This window comes from Lycorma delicatula, chromosome 5 (assembly GCF_047948215.1).
Source record: "Lycorma delicatula isolate Av1 chromosome 5, ASM4794821v1, whole genome shotgun sequence".
NCBI lineage: Eukaryota > Metazoa > Arthropoda > Insecta > Hemiptera > Fulgoridae > Lycorma > Lycorma delicatula.
Window position 1 is genome coordinate 170,910,873 of NC_134459.1, and position 17,823 is coordinate 170,928,695.

The 17,823-nt window shown below is 37.3% G+C and overlaps 1 protein-coding gene across 2 annotated transcripts in view; it reads right to left on the bottom strand.

Moving 5' to 3' along the window:
• Positions 1-499: 499 nt before the first annotated feature.
• The window catches only part of Epp (Ecdysteroid phosphate phosphatase), a 71,766-nt gene continuing 54,442 nt past the window's right edge, over positions 500-17,823 (bottom strand). For both annotated transcript variants that reach the window (XM_075367529.1, XM_075367528.1), the window contains 3 exons: positions 17,536-17,751; positions 3,961-4,212; positions 500-2,416 (listed from right to left, as the gene is read on the bottom strand). In XM_075367529.1, the coding sequence (XP_075223644.1) occupies positions 2,166-2,416; positions 3,961-4,212; positions 17,536-17,751 (719 nt within the window). In that variant the 3' untranslated portion in view covers positions 500-2,165. The remainder of the gene's footprint in view (positions 2,417-3,960; positions 4,213-17,535; positions 17,752-17,823) is intronic.

The following is a 17,823-nucleotide window of genomic DNA, read 5'->3' on the forward strand; positions in this document are numbered from 1 at the left end:
CACAACTATAGTATATACATAAACAAGTTCATAATCCTTATTAAAAACCACATTACAGATGTGTTAAAAATTTGACTGTGATACTTCAGAATCCTGTGAAATTACACAATCGGTACTGTAGTATTGGTTATAAAATTTAACTTGCTTCTTTAAAAAAATAATCGATTTAGATAATGAGTAAAAATTTTACTACAATTCCGAATGATAAACATTGTTTATGAACATACAAAATGCAAAAACTGCGTGATATGCATGCCTATAAAAGGAAACTATAAATTTTATTTAGAAATGCTTCTCTAATTTCTGAACCAACATTATAAGGAAATATTTCTCTCAAAGTTTAAATTTTCATAATAAAACACATGTTATATTTATGCCCATTTTATTTACTTATATGAAGCAAAAAGGTCTGATATGAGGATTACAAGAAACATGGTGATTATATTCTATCTTTAAATGAAAACCTCTGGTTTAATTAGGCAAAATTGAATTTGTCAAGTTCAGAGTCATAAATGAATTTATTAAATTAAAAAAGAATTAATTTGTTCTGACCATTCAAGCTGTTGTTCTGTGGAACAAGGAAAATGATCTGGATAGAACAGAGGTAGTGGTATTGGTAAAAAAATTTCTAATAAGTGGTTACAAATTATCAGATTATAGTAACTGCTAAACTTTAAGGTTCATTTAACAATACAAAACTAGTTTTTATTGATGATAGATAGGAAAAGAGTAAAGTATATATTTACTGCTAATAACCATAAAAGTATCACATTTTTTTAAAAATTAATTAATGAATATAAACAAATTAGTGAACTAATTTTAAGATAATTTACTGCTAATATCCATAAAAATAGTACATCTTTTTTTTAATTAATTAATGAATGTAAACAAATTAGTGAACTACTTTTAATATACTTGTCCAAAAACATATAATGAACTATTTAACTTTCAACCCAGTAGTAAATTAAATTCTAATTCATAAGAGGTGTGACTAGTATCTCTGTATATTCTGTGCTATGAATACATTTTATGAACATACAAAATGCACAAACTGCATGAATATATTTTATGAAAAAGTCAGAAGAGTAAGAATACATAAAATCTACAATGATGCTACAAAAATACTAACAAGTGGGAAATGCAGTAAACAAAAATCTAATGAATAGTAATTAACAGATTTTTAAATATTTAGAATTATAATATTAGATACCATTTTTAGCATCACTAAATGATATCTATGATACATAATTTAATTTCTTTTTATATTGTTATTTTTTTCTTGTAATGTCTAATACATTATGTAGTCATTTATATTTTTAATTACATGCTGGAGCAGCACAGAAGGTGGTTAGCTGTAACAATATTATAGTGATACAACATCCTAATTAACAGCATACCTAAGCCCCCTTAGACAATTCAGAGATGTAACAAGCTATAGGTACATTCGCTAAAAAACAAGAGTAACAGCTACCTACAGGCTCCAAATCAATAAAGAAAACAGAAAAATCAATCAAGAAATCAAACAGAAAGCAATATGAATAAATTCAAATAATGACTTTTTAAGTTTTCATTTTATTATCTTAAAATACAATATTTATTTTCTGAAAAACAATTTCTCGTCAAAAACACATTTAAAAGAGAACATTTAAAAGGGAACAAACAGAATGTTAACAAAGAGGAATAAAACAGACTAACAAAGTTCTTAGGGATTTTACAAAAGAATGCCAAACTTTAAATGATATTTAGAAACAATTCAGTTTTAAAATATCATATCAGTAAACTACGTTTATCTAAACTAACATGTGAAAAGAGTGACAAAATTTTTTTACATCACTGATCAAAATCATGTCAGTAAGTAAAGTATTGAACTACATAAAAAAAACTGGCAAGCATTTTGAAAACAAGTTTACAAAAAAAAAAAATTCATTGGTAAGTGTATGCATCTAACAAACCACTGTAATTCAATTAAACTTATGATTCAACTGCAGTAACAGAGGCGCTTGTCAGTGTGATCCTTGTCATACATATAAAGAAACATCATAGAATAAGTACGACTCTAAAAGCATAATGGCAGCTAACATATTAAACAAATATTCACGAAGAAATAAAACATACTACTACAAAAACGATTACAACCTTTGGTATCATAAATAATGAATAACATCTTACGAGAACAGCACTCTCCAATCAAAACGTTGATTATTTGTATGCGTAATAGGAGGTACTGGCAAATCTTTTAATTGCCATTTTTCATTCGAAACATCTTGTTCAATTAATGCTAAGCTGCAATACGGTATCTTTTTTAATAATGCAAACATATCTTGACTTGAACGTGGTTCTTGACCGACAAGTTGTCTTGAACAAACATCTAATGTAGCAGCATGACCTACCATCAGTACATTACCTCCATTATCACCTGTAAAATATAGTCCAACAAAAAATTATCAGCGAATACTTTATTTAACTATTTAAATAATCACACATAAGGGCTATTCAAAAAGTAAATTCCAAAGGCTAATAAAAAACAGGAATGCATTTAAGCATGATCAACAATTATCAAAGTAGAGCACCAGTTATTGTATCTCTTATCATAGAAATATGGCTTTTATGATACAAAATAAGTGTTAATAGCTTCTTTGACCTCACCGTTATTGTGGCTACCTATGGTGGATTTCTGACACAGGAACCAAAGAAAATCACTTTGTGTGAGATCAGATCTGTAGGGGGAGGATTGAATTGTCCCCAGCCCAAGGTCATAAGGAGATTTTGTATTGTGATGATAGACTGTAGGCAACCATTGTTATGAATTAATGCATTGGGAAAGCACACCATCTTGCTTATATTGCATTGCACAATGGAATTTCTTAAAAGTGTTTTGCAATAGACTCCTGCACTGAATACTGAGTCTAGAAGCAAAATTCCTTTTCTGTCCCAAAACATTGTGCATTCAACCTTCTGAGTGTAAAATGTTTGCTTAAGTTTAGTCTTCACTGATGACAAATTGCATCCACTCCACAGACTGTTGTTTTGATTCAGCAAAGCATGTGTAACTTAATAAGTCATCACCTGTTCTCTTCAAATGCATACACCAAACTGTAATTCAATAAAGACGACTGCCTGTTCTATTCATTATCAACCACACTTTTATGTTCTTAATTAAAAAGTTACATCCGTCTCTACACCACTGAATCACTAATTGCATGTTCTGTAGAAACATCACAAATTTGACGGTGAATTTCAACCGGTTTAATGTTCCTCACACTCTAGAACTTGATCACAAACTGAATCTCATGTTTCATCTCAATTTGCTTAGCCATTATAAATATACCTAATGAAGCATATATTTGAATATATGAAAATGACATACCAATAATGACCTTACCAATAACTCAACAAACTCGCCATGCATTTGCACCAACACAATTGCAGTACTGTAGCAGCAATATTTAAAAATGGAACTTACATTCTGGATATCCCTCGAACATTCTTAAGTTGAGGTTTTCCTACCATTTATAATACGAATATCCTTACAGAAAATTTTAATTGCATCTTTAACATTATTAGAGTAATGTTAATAATAATAATTAAAAAAAATAGTAGCAATTTAACAGAACTGAAGTTTAATAATTCCAATCACAATAACTGTTAAATCTTGTTTTGTGGTCTGGGAATAATATTAACTCCAATTTCTCATATTGTAGGAGTTTCTCATTTATAGTTCATACTTTTTTTTAGTTTATTTTTTATAGATGTTAAGCACAATAATACTGCTTCCAGCACAGAAGTAGGCACAACATGATAGAAGGTTAACTGTCTTAACATTATGCAATCGAAAAGTCTACATTAATAAATTTATAATAAACATAAGAAGATTATGATCATAAAATTAATTATTAATATCCAACATTATTATAATGTAACCCAAACTAATCAGGATTAATTTATACTAAATTAAAGTACCTGATGAAAAAGTATTATTAAGAATATTTTGAGTGACAGAAAAGCTTCTAGAATAGAACTGTTCAATTGATTCCTGGTTGTCTTTAAGTTCATCCAATGGTACAATTGGCGAATAATCTTTAGTTATGTTAAAACCTGTTTGTATCATTTCTGAAGTTGTTAACCAGTCTGGCATAGAATCAGGATACCAAGCCAACCACTCAAACAAACCAGGTTCAACATTCATCGATAACTCTTTATTCAATCCTAAACCTGAAAAAAAAAGTTTATTAACATACTAAACCATAAAATATGCTTCATTTCATGAACTGCATTTTAAATGTAATCTTTTACATGAAATATATTTTACAATGAACAAATAGTTCATTTTGTAATCAATTATTAAGAATTAATTAACTTTCAAGATTTCAAAAAGGTATTGATGTTCCTTAATAATATATATTCTATATTTCCTACTCTAAGTTCAGAGCTTTATACTTTCATATTTATTTGCATGTACCCAAGTCAACGATTTCGCCAGCATATTTAAAGGAGGCATGAATCTGTCGAAAATGAGAGTTGCAATAAGCATTCAAAGACAAAAATAATGAATTACAACATTTGACTGATCCAAGACATCACTGAAAATGATCAACGCCTTAAAACTGATGAAACTGCTTTGCAAGTGGACAACAATTATGGAACTGCCCGTTGCAATATCACAAAACACCTTATGTTCCTCAAAGTTTATGTAAGATGTTTTAACTTGCTCAGACTTAGTCACTTGTGATGAAACATGACTCCATCACTACATTCCAGAATCAAAATCAGTCAGTATGGAATGATATAGAGTTACCCTTGCCCTGAAAAGGCAAAAACACATCCATCAACTGAAAAAGTCCTTAAAACAGTCTTTTGAGACCAAAGAAGCATATACTGCTCATAGATTTCCTCCATGAATGACACACTGTAAATTCTGCAACTGTTGCCAACTTTTAGACAAACTGAAAGCCATTTAAAGGAAAAAAGATGTTGTCAGCCAATAAGAGATGTGATTCTCCTTCCTGACACTACAAGGTCTCACACAACTGTTAGCAGTCTAGATATACTGCAAACCTTAGAACATCTCTAGTACAGTTCAGATTTATCTCCCTTGCAATTTTTTTTTTTTTTTCATTGAAGGAGGGACTGGAAGGACATCGATTCCAGAGTGACAATAAAATAGAGGAGTTCGTATGCAATTGGCTTGTGACACATCTTCAAACGTTTTATGAAGAAGGGACCCACATGTTGGGAAAGATGAGTATAACTTCAGGGAAACTGTTTAGAAAAGGAATAATCATGTTCTCTATTTTTTTTATACTAATAAATGATTTTGAGAGGTTGACAATTGAAAATATTTATACAATTGCAATTTATTAGTTTAAGAACATAAATAAAATAAGGCAGATCAATAATAACAGCAACAATAATAATAATAATAATAATGCCCTGAGGTAGATAATCCCCACGTCCGGAACACAACATCTACATTCCACGGAGGATTGGATTTCGCGGCCACCTGCAGATATGAAATTCTTACTGATTACGGAAATGGATTGATACTACCTTTAGAGCTGGCAATGTGGCGGCCACGGTTGAAGTTATTTGCAGGTGTAACGGAGACCTTTCGTTGTCCAATTATTTGCCAATTATTTGTCCAATTATTTGCAATTATGCCCCCCGCGATGGCAAGCATGTAGTTAAGGTGCCCATGTTGTTCGGGGCATGGGAGCCCTGAAAGCCTCGGTGTGTAAGGGCCTGGAGTCAGTGCAGAAACTGCGCATCCGCTCTCTGCCAGGACATATGCCGGTTTCACCGGAGTACCGGAACGGACCTCCAGGGTTGGTAGCCCTGGAGTGGGGGTGTACCCCGGCGGCTAGCCTTACTACAGAAGGGATTAATCGTTCATGCAAACTGAACAACCAAACGTGACAGAGGGTTCACGCAAACACCCTAGTCTAGAACCAGCCGTTTCGCCTGAGGCAAAACGGAGAAAGAGCGCAGAATCTAGGAAAATTGAAGTTGAGGTTAGGAAAAGCTTGCAAAAAGTTTTCTTCAAAAGCAACGTTCCAAAGCCAAAATACTTAGTTATTACAAAAGAAGACGGTAATTTCTCGAAGGTGAGTCCATTCCTCATTGCTCGAGAAATAACAAAATGTGCTGGAGGCCCTGTTAAGGAAATTAGGAAAACATTCACGGGACTTCATGTAGAGACTGTAAATGATATACAGTCTCAGAAGATCCTAGGGCTTAAAAAGATTGGAGAACTAGCTGTGCGTGTTGATCCCCACGGCACACTCAATACCTCAAGGGATGTTGTGGTCTGTCGGGATCTTCTTAACTGTACGGAGCAGGAAATTGTAGAAGAATTAGCAGCGCAGGGAGTATTAGAATGTCGGAGGTTGAACATGAGAAGGAATGGCGAAGTCCTACCTTCAGCATCCCATGTTCTTACATTTAACCGGCCTACATTGCCGGAGAAGATTAGAGCGGGGATACATCGATTGGATGTGCGGGCATTTGTCCCGCAACCAATGCGATGCTTTAAATGCCAACGCTTTGGACACACTGCTGTTAGGTGTGAGAGGCCACAAATATGCGTGTGCGGTGATGAAGTTCATGAAGGAGAGCCGTGTAAGGAGCCTCCTACCTGTGTAAACTGCAGAGGACAGCATTCCTGTAGATCCAGGAACTGTCCTGTATACAAAGACGAAGTAGCTGTGCAGGAAGTAAAAACCTTGCAAAAGGTCAGCTACTTTGAAGCAAAGAAGATCGAAAACGCCCGCAGACCTAGAGCAACAACAACCTATGCTCAGGCTGCGGCTGCTGTTCCTGCTCCTGCTCCAGTTGCTGTTGATGAGAGTGCAATCATCAACACCTACCTTACTCGCACCTACCTTAGCTGGCTTAATTGAGAGGATAATTGAAAATAAAATGAAGCCTCTCAGCACTAAAGAACCTGTTAAGCCAAGAATAATTGTACAGCCTCCTGAAGACACATCTCCAAAACAGAAAGTCGCTCCAGTACAGAAGAAAACGGACACTAAACCTGAAATCCAAGTCCGTCTTAGTGAGATTTTAGTTGATGAAAAGAAAGTGACCGCTACAGAGTCTGTTATGGAGGCTCCCAAGCCTCCTGTAACTGAAGTGGCCTCTAAGCCTCAGAGGCCACAAAAAATTTCACAGGGGGGACGAGTGTCCCCCCTTTCACAGGCGGTAACCGGTGCGACCCCCGTGTCTGGGGTCAGCCAAGTTGCCGCCCCACAATCGGCGCCTGTAACCGGTGCCGATCCATGCCCGTCGTCGTCGGCGGCTTCGGTGGTCTCCGATTCGGAGACCGGAAGCTTCACGGCGACGACCTTCTCCACGAACACGATGCTGTTCGTAAGATGGAGAAAAAAAGGACAAAAGGGTGGCCGAAAGGTAAACCCAGACGATAATATAATTTAAAATCAGCGAGTCAATAGTACAATGGAACATCAATGGATGTTTTTCAAACATCCATGAGCTCCAACGCTTGGTACAAGATGTAGACCCGATTTGTATATGTCTGCAAGAAACGCATTTCCGCCGAAATGAAAATGTTAAATTAAAAGGATTCGATACATTTCGGCGAAATCAACCGCCAAATATTAGAGTTAAAGGTGGAGTAACCATACAACATCGACCAGAGCTACCGCCGAAGCTGTTGATCTAAATACAAACCTGCAAGCGGTCGCCATTAGAATGAAGTGTCCGTTTCAGGTCACTGTTTGCAGCATATACTTGCCGAATTTTGATTGGAATAAGAATGACATAGAAAGATTAATTTTTGATCTCCCCCCACCTGTTTTACTGGTGGGTGACTTTAATGCTCATAATTCTCTCTGGGGATCGGATCGAGTAGATCCCCGCGGAAGAGAACTGGAAGGGTTCCTGATGAATTCATTACTTATTTTTTAAACGATGGATCAGGAACCTTTTTCAATGCCAGAGATGGATCGACGTCCTGTATAGATCTTGCACTTATAAGCGGATCGATAGCACCGAGGTACAGCTTCCATGTCTTAGACGATTTGCATGGAAGCGATCATTTCCTGGTGCAAATTGTAACTGATGTTACAAGAAAAACATATCCCATCTCTAAAAGATGGTTATTTGATAAGGCAGACTGGACGAGCTTCACAGCTAGAACAATACTCCCTGAAACAACTGGAGTTATCGGGGACGATGTCGACGCCATAACAAATGCAATACTTGAGTCGGCATCGAGATATATTCCCAAAACATCTGGGAAACTTACGAAGAAACCCGTTCCACGGTGGAACGATGAAATAAGTGAAGCTATAAAAACAAAGAAAAGGGCGTATAACACCTTTAAGAAGCGTCCTAGCATAGAAAATCTTGTTGCCTTTAAGAAATACAGGGCGTATGCAAAACGTCTTATGATAGATTCAAAGAAACGATCCTGGCAGCAATACGTGTCATCAATCGACAAAACCACTACTGCAGCAGATGTTTGGAGGAAAAGGCATGAAATTGCAGAGCTATTATCCAATCACTTCGAAAAGGCCAGCAGAACGGCCAACTACGAAGAAGATTTTCGTACCAAAAAAGAACAACTTGAAGGTCTACTAAACTTCAAAACTGAGTATAATTACTCATATAATGTACCATTTAAAATGGAAGAATTTGCGAAAGCGTTGGAAAAATCAGGCAACACAGCTGCTGGTCCGGATGAAATCCATTATAATATGATCAGGCAGCTGAATACCACTGCAAAACGTAGATTATTAGAACTTTATAATAAAATATGGCGGGATGGAATGTACCCGCAGCAGTGGAAAAAAGCTCATGTTGTTCCAGTACCAAAGAAAAAAAAAAATTTAACAGACCCCTATAGCTATCGTCCTATTTCCTTGACGTGTGCTATGGGAAAAATATTTGAAAAAATTATTAATAATCGACTCGTCTGGGTTTTGGAAAAAGAAAACCTGATATCACTGTATCAAGCAGGTTTTCGGCAATACCATTCTACCACTGATCAAATGATCAGCTTAGAGGACGTTATATATAACAGCTTCATTACAAGGAAACATTGTGTCGGAGTCTTCTTTGATCTTCAGAAGGCTTTCGATATGACCTGGCATCATGGTATAATGCTCCAGATACATGAATGGGGCATTCGTGGCAACCTGCCAGTCTTACTGAGCAACTATATGAATGACCGTACTTTCCAAGTACGAGTCAATAGCGAATATTCATCTGTAAGAAATTTGGAAAATGGCATACCACAAGGTTCGCCGTTGAGCGGTACCTTGTTTACCATCGCCATTAATAAATTGATATTAGCCATTCCAGTAGAAATCAGCAAAAGCGTCTATGTTGATGATTTGGCAATTGTGTATACCAGCAACAAGACTGCTATGGTGAGGTACAAATTGCAACGAGCAATCAATGCTCTAAATGAAGTTGCAAGGAATAACGGATTCCAATTCTCACCAGAAAAAACGTACTGTGTACACTTTTGTAGGAAGAGAATTCCTCATCAAAGTCCTGCGTTGACAATTGATGATAATCCAATACAATATAAAGACAATGTAAGATATTTAGGACTAGTATTGGATAAATCCCTTACATGGGGATTACATATACAGGACTTGAGTGATAGATGCAAAAGAGCCCTAACATTATAAAATGTTTATCGAACTTAAATTGGGGCTCAGACAAAGAGACATTATTGAGATTGTACAAAGTATTGGTTCAATCTAAACTAGACTACGGATGTATCGTATATTCATCCGCTAGAAAGTCGCATTTAAAAAAGTTAGATGTAGTTCATAATAGCGGAATAAGATAAGCAACAGGCGCATTCTGCACAAGTCCGGCGGCTAGTCTGATGTCTGAAGCCGGAATAATGCCACTACATTATAGAAGAGAGATCCTTTTACTAAGATACGCAGCAAATATATGGGCTTATCCTGCCCAAATAAATAATAAACTTTTCAACAACCATCCTATGGCTGCATTATACGAACGTCGTGCTACCTATTCCAGACCAGCCGGAATTAGGTACCACGAATTAAGAAGTAAATACGAAATTGCCATTCCAGATACATTGGCAATTTCTACTAGAGAAATACTGCCATGGCTCTTGCCAGCGGTAAATACAAGGTTGGATCTCTCTCAAGGAGAAATAAAAAAGAAACCAGCAGTGATCATCCAGCAGGAATTTTTGGCAACCGTCAGTAGTTACGAAGAACATATTAGAATTTATACTGACGGTTCTAAAACTGAACATGGTGTATTGGATGCTCGATATATGTAAATGAAGAAGCCCACTTTTGGAGACTGCCAGATGTGGCCAGTGTCTACACGGCAGAACTCACTGCAATTCAGCAAGCTCTTCGCTACACTGAACACTATTGCAAAGAGAGAGTGCTAATATGTTCCGATTCTTTAAGTGCACTTGTCGCAATTCGGAACAAGAACATTAAGGATGTCCTAATTGCAAACATCCTGTCCATTTTATATGTTCTAAATCAACGAGGACGGCGATGCGTATTTGTATGGACTCCGGGGCATGCTGGTATTACAGGTAATGAAATCGCAGACGAAGTTGCCAGAAAGGCAACAGTCTGCGATGATTTGGATGCATTTCCTGTAAGAGTGGCAGATGTTAAAAACCGTCTAACAAAAACATAGTAAAAAACAAGTGGAATGCTGAATGGAGGAGTTGAAATACAAAATTAAACTCTGTAAAAACTTCTTATAAATGGAAAAGCGACTTTAAGTTGACTCGCCGTGAACAAGTAGCGGTGACCAGACTTAGAATCGGTCACACGCGATTAACAAATTTATATTTGTTAACCGGCGAAGTGAGACCTTGTGCGGTGTTTGTAATAAAACACTGACAATCAAGCATCTAATAGAAGAGTGTACCATATATGAGGACCTCAGAAAGAGGTTCCGCCTTAAAAATAATATTAGTGCTGATCTGGATAATGGAAATGAAGAAAATATAGTTGCATTTTTACACGCCAGTGGACTTCTTAAAAGTCTATAAAATGAAAGTTTAAAGCTGTGATAAAAGAATCTCTAAGGGGTAGTTTTATATATATATATAAAGAAAGAAATGGTATTGATAAGTTGAAATTTTAATTTCAACTTATCAATATTGGAGCCCTTTACACCCCACGTAAGTGTTCGTGATTGTCCTTGTCTTTTATTTCTTAATGTATATTGTGAAGTTTGTGTTTTTTTAAATAAAATGTAAGGGTCCTTTACACCCTTACATATGACGATCCTGATGGAGATAATAATTTCTTTTAAAGAATGTGACGAGGGCTAATGACCTTAGCAGTCGATGCCCATAAAAATTCAAAAAAAAAATTAATAAAAATAATAATAATAATAAACAACTCAGAATAATAATGACAACAGCAAACCACAATAATAATAAATGTCAATAATAAACACATAATAATCATAGTAATCACAACCTCAACAACAATAATAATAGTAACAGAAAGTGATTACGTACAAAACAGAATTTAAAGTAATCGTCAGGATTTATTCACAGGCACTTAAATATTGAAAACCAGAATTCAGTCCCATTGACAAAGAGATTAGCATGACCGCTAATCTTAACGCTTTTAACAACTAGTCTTGTATTAATAACAATAATACAACAGATAAGACAAGTAAAAAAAAAAATCTTTCGCTGCAAATACCTTTGTTCACAAATAAAACTACCCAACTATTTATGAATGAAATTTAGTATATTATCATTTTCACTTATAGTCTAACAGTAACTTACCAAGCAATTTCTTGTTTTCATGTACTTTTTTATTTTTCCTGTTTAGCCTCCGGTAATTACCGTTCAGTAATTCTTCAGAGGATGAATGAGAATGTATATATGAGTGTAAATGAAGTGTAGTCTTGTATAGTCTCAGTTCGACCATTCCTGAGATGTGTGGGTAATTGAAACCCAACCACCAAAGAACACCGGTATCCACGATCTGGTATTCACATCTGTATAAAAGTAACCGGCCTTTGCTAGGACTTGAATGCTGGAACTTCCAAATCAGCTGTTTTGGGAAGATGCATTCACCACTAGACCAACCCGGTGGGTCAAAGAAAAACTGTTTTCATTTACTGGAATTAATTGACGTCACCTTAATTGTCAGACCTGCACTAAAAATTCGTTCCTTCACTGAACTCAACGCAGAATACTCTGGCTTCAAACTCACATAATAACTCCTTGGTTAGGATTATATCATAGCAACCTCTTGCTGACTGACATCTCACACAACTGATTTTAACTGGTCTTGACCAGAGTATTTATACTCCTATTCTCTTTACCTGCCGAACCAGACCCAACTTGATGCATGAGAATGATTGTCCGCCCTCACATATTCCCATAAAATTCCTATCCTGATCCAGTAACTCTTCTCACAGAATAAATTCTGTTTAGGTGTGTCAGTGGACAGTATTACAAAGGACGATTGTTAAATGAACCTGTTACCTTTACTAAAAGGATTTCTTTTAGCCCCTTTCTGGATTCCTCCCATTATTATATTTTCTACTACTTTCTTCTTAATAGGTAGGAATCCGTTACTCAGGTCCATTATACCATTACTCCCAAAGGATGGCTTGGGGAGCTGACAAGAAAAATGGCAGAGTTCTGGCCCGGTGGAATAGCCAAACTGTCCTGGTGCACTTCCATGGAAGAACCTCAGGTGAGACAACAACCACAGGAGAAGGCCAAGACTGTGGTGTTGAGCCAACAAGGTATATCCTACACTAGTCTATTGAAGACAGTGAAAACATCGGTCAGTGTCGAACTGGCAGCGGATATCCTGTTGGTGAGGCAAGGTCGAGGTGAAATGTAGAGATAAGGGTACATCAAAGTTCGGTGGCAATGCCTTCAAGCAAAAAGCAGCAACAGCTGCCCCGGCGATAGTGGTTGTAGAAAGGGACGGGACAAACAAGATGATGATTGTACATGTATGTGACCTTGATAGCGAAGTCACAAAGGAAGAAGTCTCACGGACTATTGTGGGCTACTGGGGAAGCACCCCTGGCTCTGGTGACCTCCCTGCATCCAGCCTATGGGGCCATGCAAATGCTGCTACAACTGCAACGAGGCCAGACACTGCAGGACGGCTTGCACGACTCAACCACGGTGCGTAGAATCTAAAAAGATTGGCCATCGGACTAGGGCCTGGGTTTGTGCAGCCCGGAAAAGTGTGACTCCTTCTGAACATAAAACAGAAGTGAGACTGTCCATGACCTGTTGTGGTAGCTGCACAGGTCAACTACATCCTTGTCACTGAACTGAATCATCAGATACTGGCTGCAGGTGGCTACACGGATGAAGATGTTAACACGGCGACGTTTCTGACACACGCTGTGTTGCACACTGAACCGGGAGATGGATATGTCTTAATGGAGCTCATGGAATATGTATAAAAGAGAAATATGTATTGTTCGTGGCATACATACCCCTAACTGTGAACAGGCTCTTTCTAGAAAACCTAGACAGGCTTGATAGATGCACGTCTGTCATACGCAAGCCGATCATTCTGGCTGGAGATCTGAACTCTGAATGTGTTGAACTAGGCGGGTACAGATCAACACAAAGAGGATATGTACTAGCATCCATGTTAGCGTCGAAAGGCTTGGTGACAATGAATGGGTGTCAACTTATGTAGGGAGACGAAGTGGGTCAGTTATAGATATTGTTGCAATAATGGACCATGCTGCTTCGAAGATGGTGAACTGGAGGATCTTCAGAGAAGAGTATGGGAGCGACCATCAGGCCATTGCATTTGATGTGGAATCTGGCAGGGCTGCAGATGTTCGCCCACCCAAGAGGTGGAAACCAACTGAACAGTAGGTAATTAACAACTACGATAATTAACAACTACCTCCATGATCAGAGTATCGTCACCTATACAGAAGAAGAAGTGATGCATTTCAATATGACAGGTGGGGTACCACAAGGGTAGGTACTGAGTCAGTCTGCTTTTGTGAAACCTGGTATACAACAATCTCCTGAAGATGGAGCTGCCAGACAGGGCGGAGGTGGTCGCATATGCCGACGACCAGGCACTAATAGTTGCCGGCCGCACGGAGAGGGAGGTGAAAGATACTGCCAATATCACAATGGCAAAAATCAGAGATTGGCTATGGAGAAAGGAATGCAGCTTGCTCTGACAAAGACGACAGTGGTAGCTGTTGTGGAACGGCATTGACTTTGACCAATAACAATTGAGGTTGATGGAGTTAGGGCGGTGGAGCAGCGAAGTACAAGGTACTTACACATTTGGCTAGATAGGTCAGGGCTCTTCACTACCCATCTCCAGGAGGTGGTGACCAAATGCGAGATGGTTATTTCCACACTGGGCCGGTTGATGGCAGCGTAGGTGGGTCTGAAAGCCAGCAAGAGGAGGTTGATCATGACAGCTGCACTCTCATCACTCATGTATGCAGTTCCAGTCTGGGTGGATGTGCTGAACTGGAAACGTAATGTGAAGAGAGGCTGGCCTCATTGCAGTGAAGAGCTGCAATAAAGGTGACGACTGTATATCGGATGATATCGGGGGATGCAGTGGAAGTGATTGTGAGCATTCCTTTGATCACAATCCACGCAACACAACTCATACGGATGCAGCAAGGATCCACAAAGACGACAGCTACTACTGCAAGAATGGCAGGAGGACCTTTGGGCTGCTTCATGAAAAGGCGCTTGGACTCTATGGTTGATCCCCCAGATAGCCCCCTGGATAATGAGGAAGCATGGGGAAGTTTCTCATTTGCTAACTCAGTTCCTTTCAGGGCATGGGGAATACAAAACGTATCTCTTCAAGTTCAAGTGTCAGAACTGTCCTCTATGTTTATTGTGGTCAGCTAGACACCCTGGAACATACAGTTTATAGATGTGAATGATGGCTGGGTCATCATCGTTTACAAGGGCTAGACTGGCCGACACCAGAAAGCACAATGGGCCAAATGCTCCGGAGTCAACGAAAATGGGAGGAGGTGTCCAGATTGATCACGGGCATCCTAAAGACCAAACTGGAGGAGATGATGGAATGGGGTCCCAACTGACTAGAATGGAGGATAAAATTAGCGGTGGGGCTCACGAACTCCAGAGGGAATAAACGAGGATCGTTGCAGCTATTACTTTAGCCACCATTGTTGATATTGTAATTCATTGTTAAGTTAAGGTTTCTTTTTTGTAATTGTATATCATTTGCCATTTGTGTCTCTTTAACTTCTGTTTACCTCTTTGCCTGGACCTACTAAAGGTTGGGTTTTCCATGTGCAGTGGGTTCTTCAGCAATCCTTTTTTTCACAGCATATACGTGGCGGTAAGTCTTTTATTCTTTGAAAACAATGTGAATGGTGGTTTTAGAAGTGTATTCATTCTATTTCTATGTGTTAGATTAAATTTTGTTCATTGATATTTTCTTTTCACAGGCTGTCTATTGCTGCCTATTTGCTGGGCATAAACTTTTATCATGTAGACCATCTATGAGGGACTTACTAGGTCGGTTTTATAGGTGTTTTTATTCTATTTCTATGTTAAGTTTTCTTCATTGATATATTTCTTTCCACAGGCTGTCTATTGTTGCCTAGTTGTTGGGCCTGAACTTTTGTCGTGTAGACCGCCTATACGAGACTCATGAGATCCCTGTTATTTTATTGTGTCCAGATGTAAGTTTTTCTATTTTTCTTTACATTTGTTCATATTTCTTCCTGTCATTTCCTATGGGGTCTTAACTCCATTGTGACTGATTTGAGCTTTAGACTGTGATGTCCAATACCCAGAGTGTAATTATCTGGATGTGTGGATGGACATGTGCGATAATTTCAAAAAAAAGGGACTGGCAAAAAAATAGGGTCGCCAGGGGTAGAATCAGGGACATGTGTAGGGAAAAGGGAGGTAGCCTCATTGCTGAGGGTGTTTCTAGTCCATCCACACACGAGTAGTTGGACTGAGGCACTCTAGTGATGCATAAGGACTCTCAAGATATGTGAGGTGGGCGTGCAATTCAGAGGGGGTATGCATAGGATGTATACCCGAAGTCTGATTAAGGTACAGGGACAGGAAGGGCAGTCCTTCTGAAGAGAGGCATCAGGACAACTGTATACAGTTGTCATAATGTTTCACTGAACCAGGAGGGACCCCAATGGGCAGGGCAGCGGTTTTAGCTGTATGCAATAGGGTGGGTTATTCTACAGCCATGTCACTCAGGGCCGACCGAGGCAGTATCATCTAGTCGATTACCGGTTGCCCCTGTGTGGTTAAAAAAGGTCGACTAAAAAAAAAAATAGGTCCTTTATACTGGTCTTGTAACAATAAACTTACATCAACATTGGATGATGTAAATTCTTCAGAAGTAATAAAATTACAATAAATAAATGACACAATTTAAACATTTATTGCAATTCTGTTGAATAATTTTAAGTATATTAAATTCATTAAGTACTTTATGAAATAATAGATAAACAGTGTTTAAAACTAATTCTATTAGTTATTAAAGGGGGGACATTTCAACACAATAAAAATTTTTAACTGGTTCTAAAAATACAGTACAAAAAACTGTGTTACACACTTAACACAAACAATTTTTATTTTACAGATGCAGATGTTAACTACGATGAAACACAGATTAAATAAATACATTTTCAAGCCGTAATAGACCAATGAAAACAGGAAATAAAAAAAAGATTGTAAGGGGCCCCAGAAAATGGAAACATAAACAGCGAGTTCACACCTAGTAAAAATAAATTTTAAAAGAATATACATAAAAATTTCAAAAATAAATCAACGGGCTTCCATCCAAACTTCAGTTAAGCTACTGCAACATATGCTAAATTTTAGATAATGGTCAAACAGCTTCTAAAAACAAATTTAAAGTTGCTACATTTTTGCCAAAATATTTTTTTAATTATTACTTTTTTTCACCTTTCACACTTTCATCAACCAAATTATTATTTTTTAAATATCCTTTGATTTGTGCATCCCACTGTTCACGTTTAACTTCAACTACTTTTTTTCCTGTTTAGCCTCTGGTAATTGCCATTCAGATAATTCTTCAGAGGATGAATGAGGATGTATGTATGAGTGTAAATGAAGTGTAGTCTTGTATAGTCTCAGTTCAAACATTCCTGAGATGTGTGGTTAATTGAAACCCAACCACCAAAGAACACCAGTATCCACGATCCAGTATTCAAATCTGTGTAAAAATCTTTACTAGGACTTGAACGCTGGAACTCTCGACTTCCAAATCAACTGATTTGAGAAGACATGTTCACCACTAGACCAACCTGGTGGGTTAACTTCATCTACTATATTTACACAAAATTACTTTTCGAGCTAGTTGCTACCAGATGTTAGCGAAGCATACTTTAACATACATTAAAAATTTAAATGTTTCCATGAAATAATATAAAAAAAGTCATGTTATAAATTAAAATAAACAACATGTTCCTTTACATAAGCAGATGTTACCTATGATGAAAAACCAAAAAAAGCAAGAAATAAAAAAATGAAAATAATACCTATAAGAACATTGTGGCAAGTTTGAATACATCTTAGTGACGGAGAAACAAAAGCATGATGTATTTTAACATTAGCATCTTTCATAGCTTCTCCAGTAAGTCTTGCTTGAAGTTCTCCAATATTTGTCAAAGGACAATCTTTAAAGAATCCGTTAGGTCCAGCTTCTCTTTCTGGTACAGTCTTTGGCAAATTTAAATCTTTCCGAACATACTCACCTGATATAAATAAAATTGCATTAATGGTAACAAATATTTCATAAAAGAATATATTTAAATATGTATAAACAA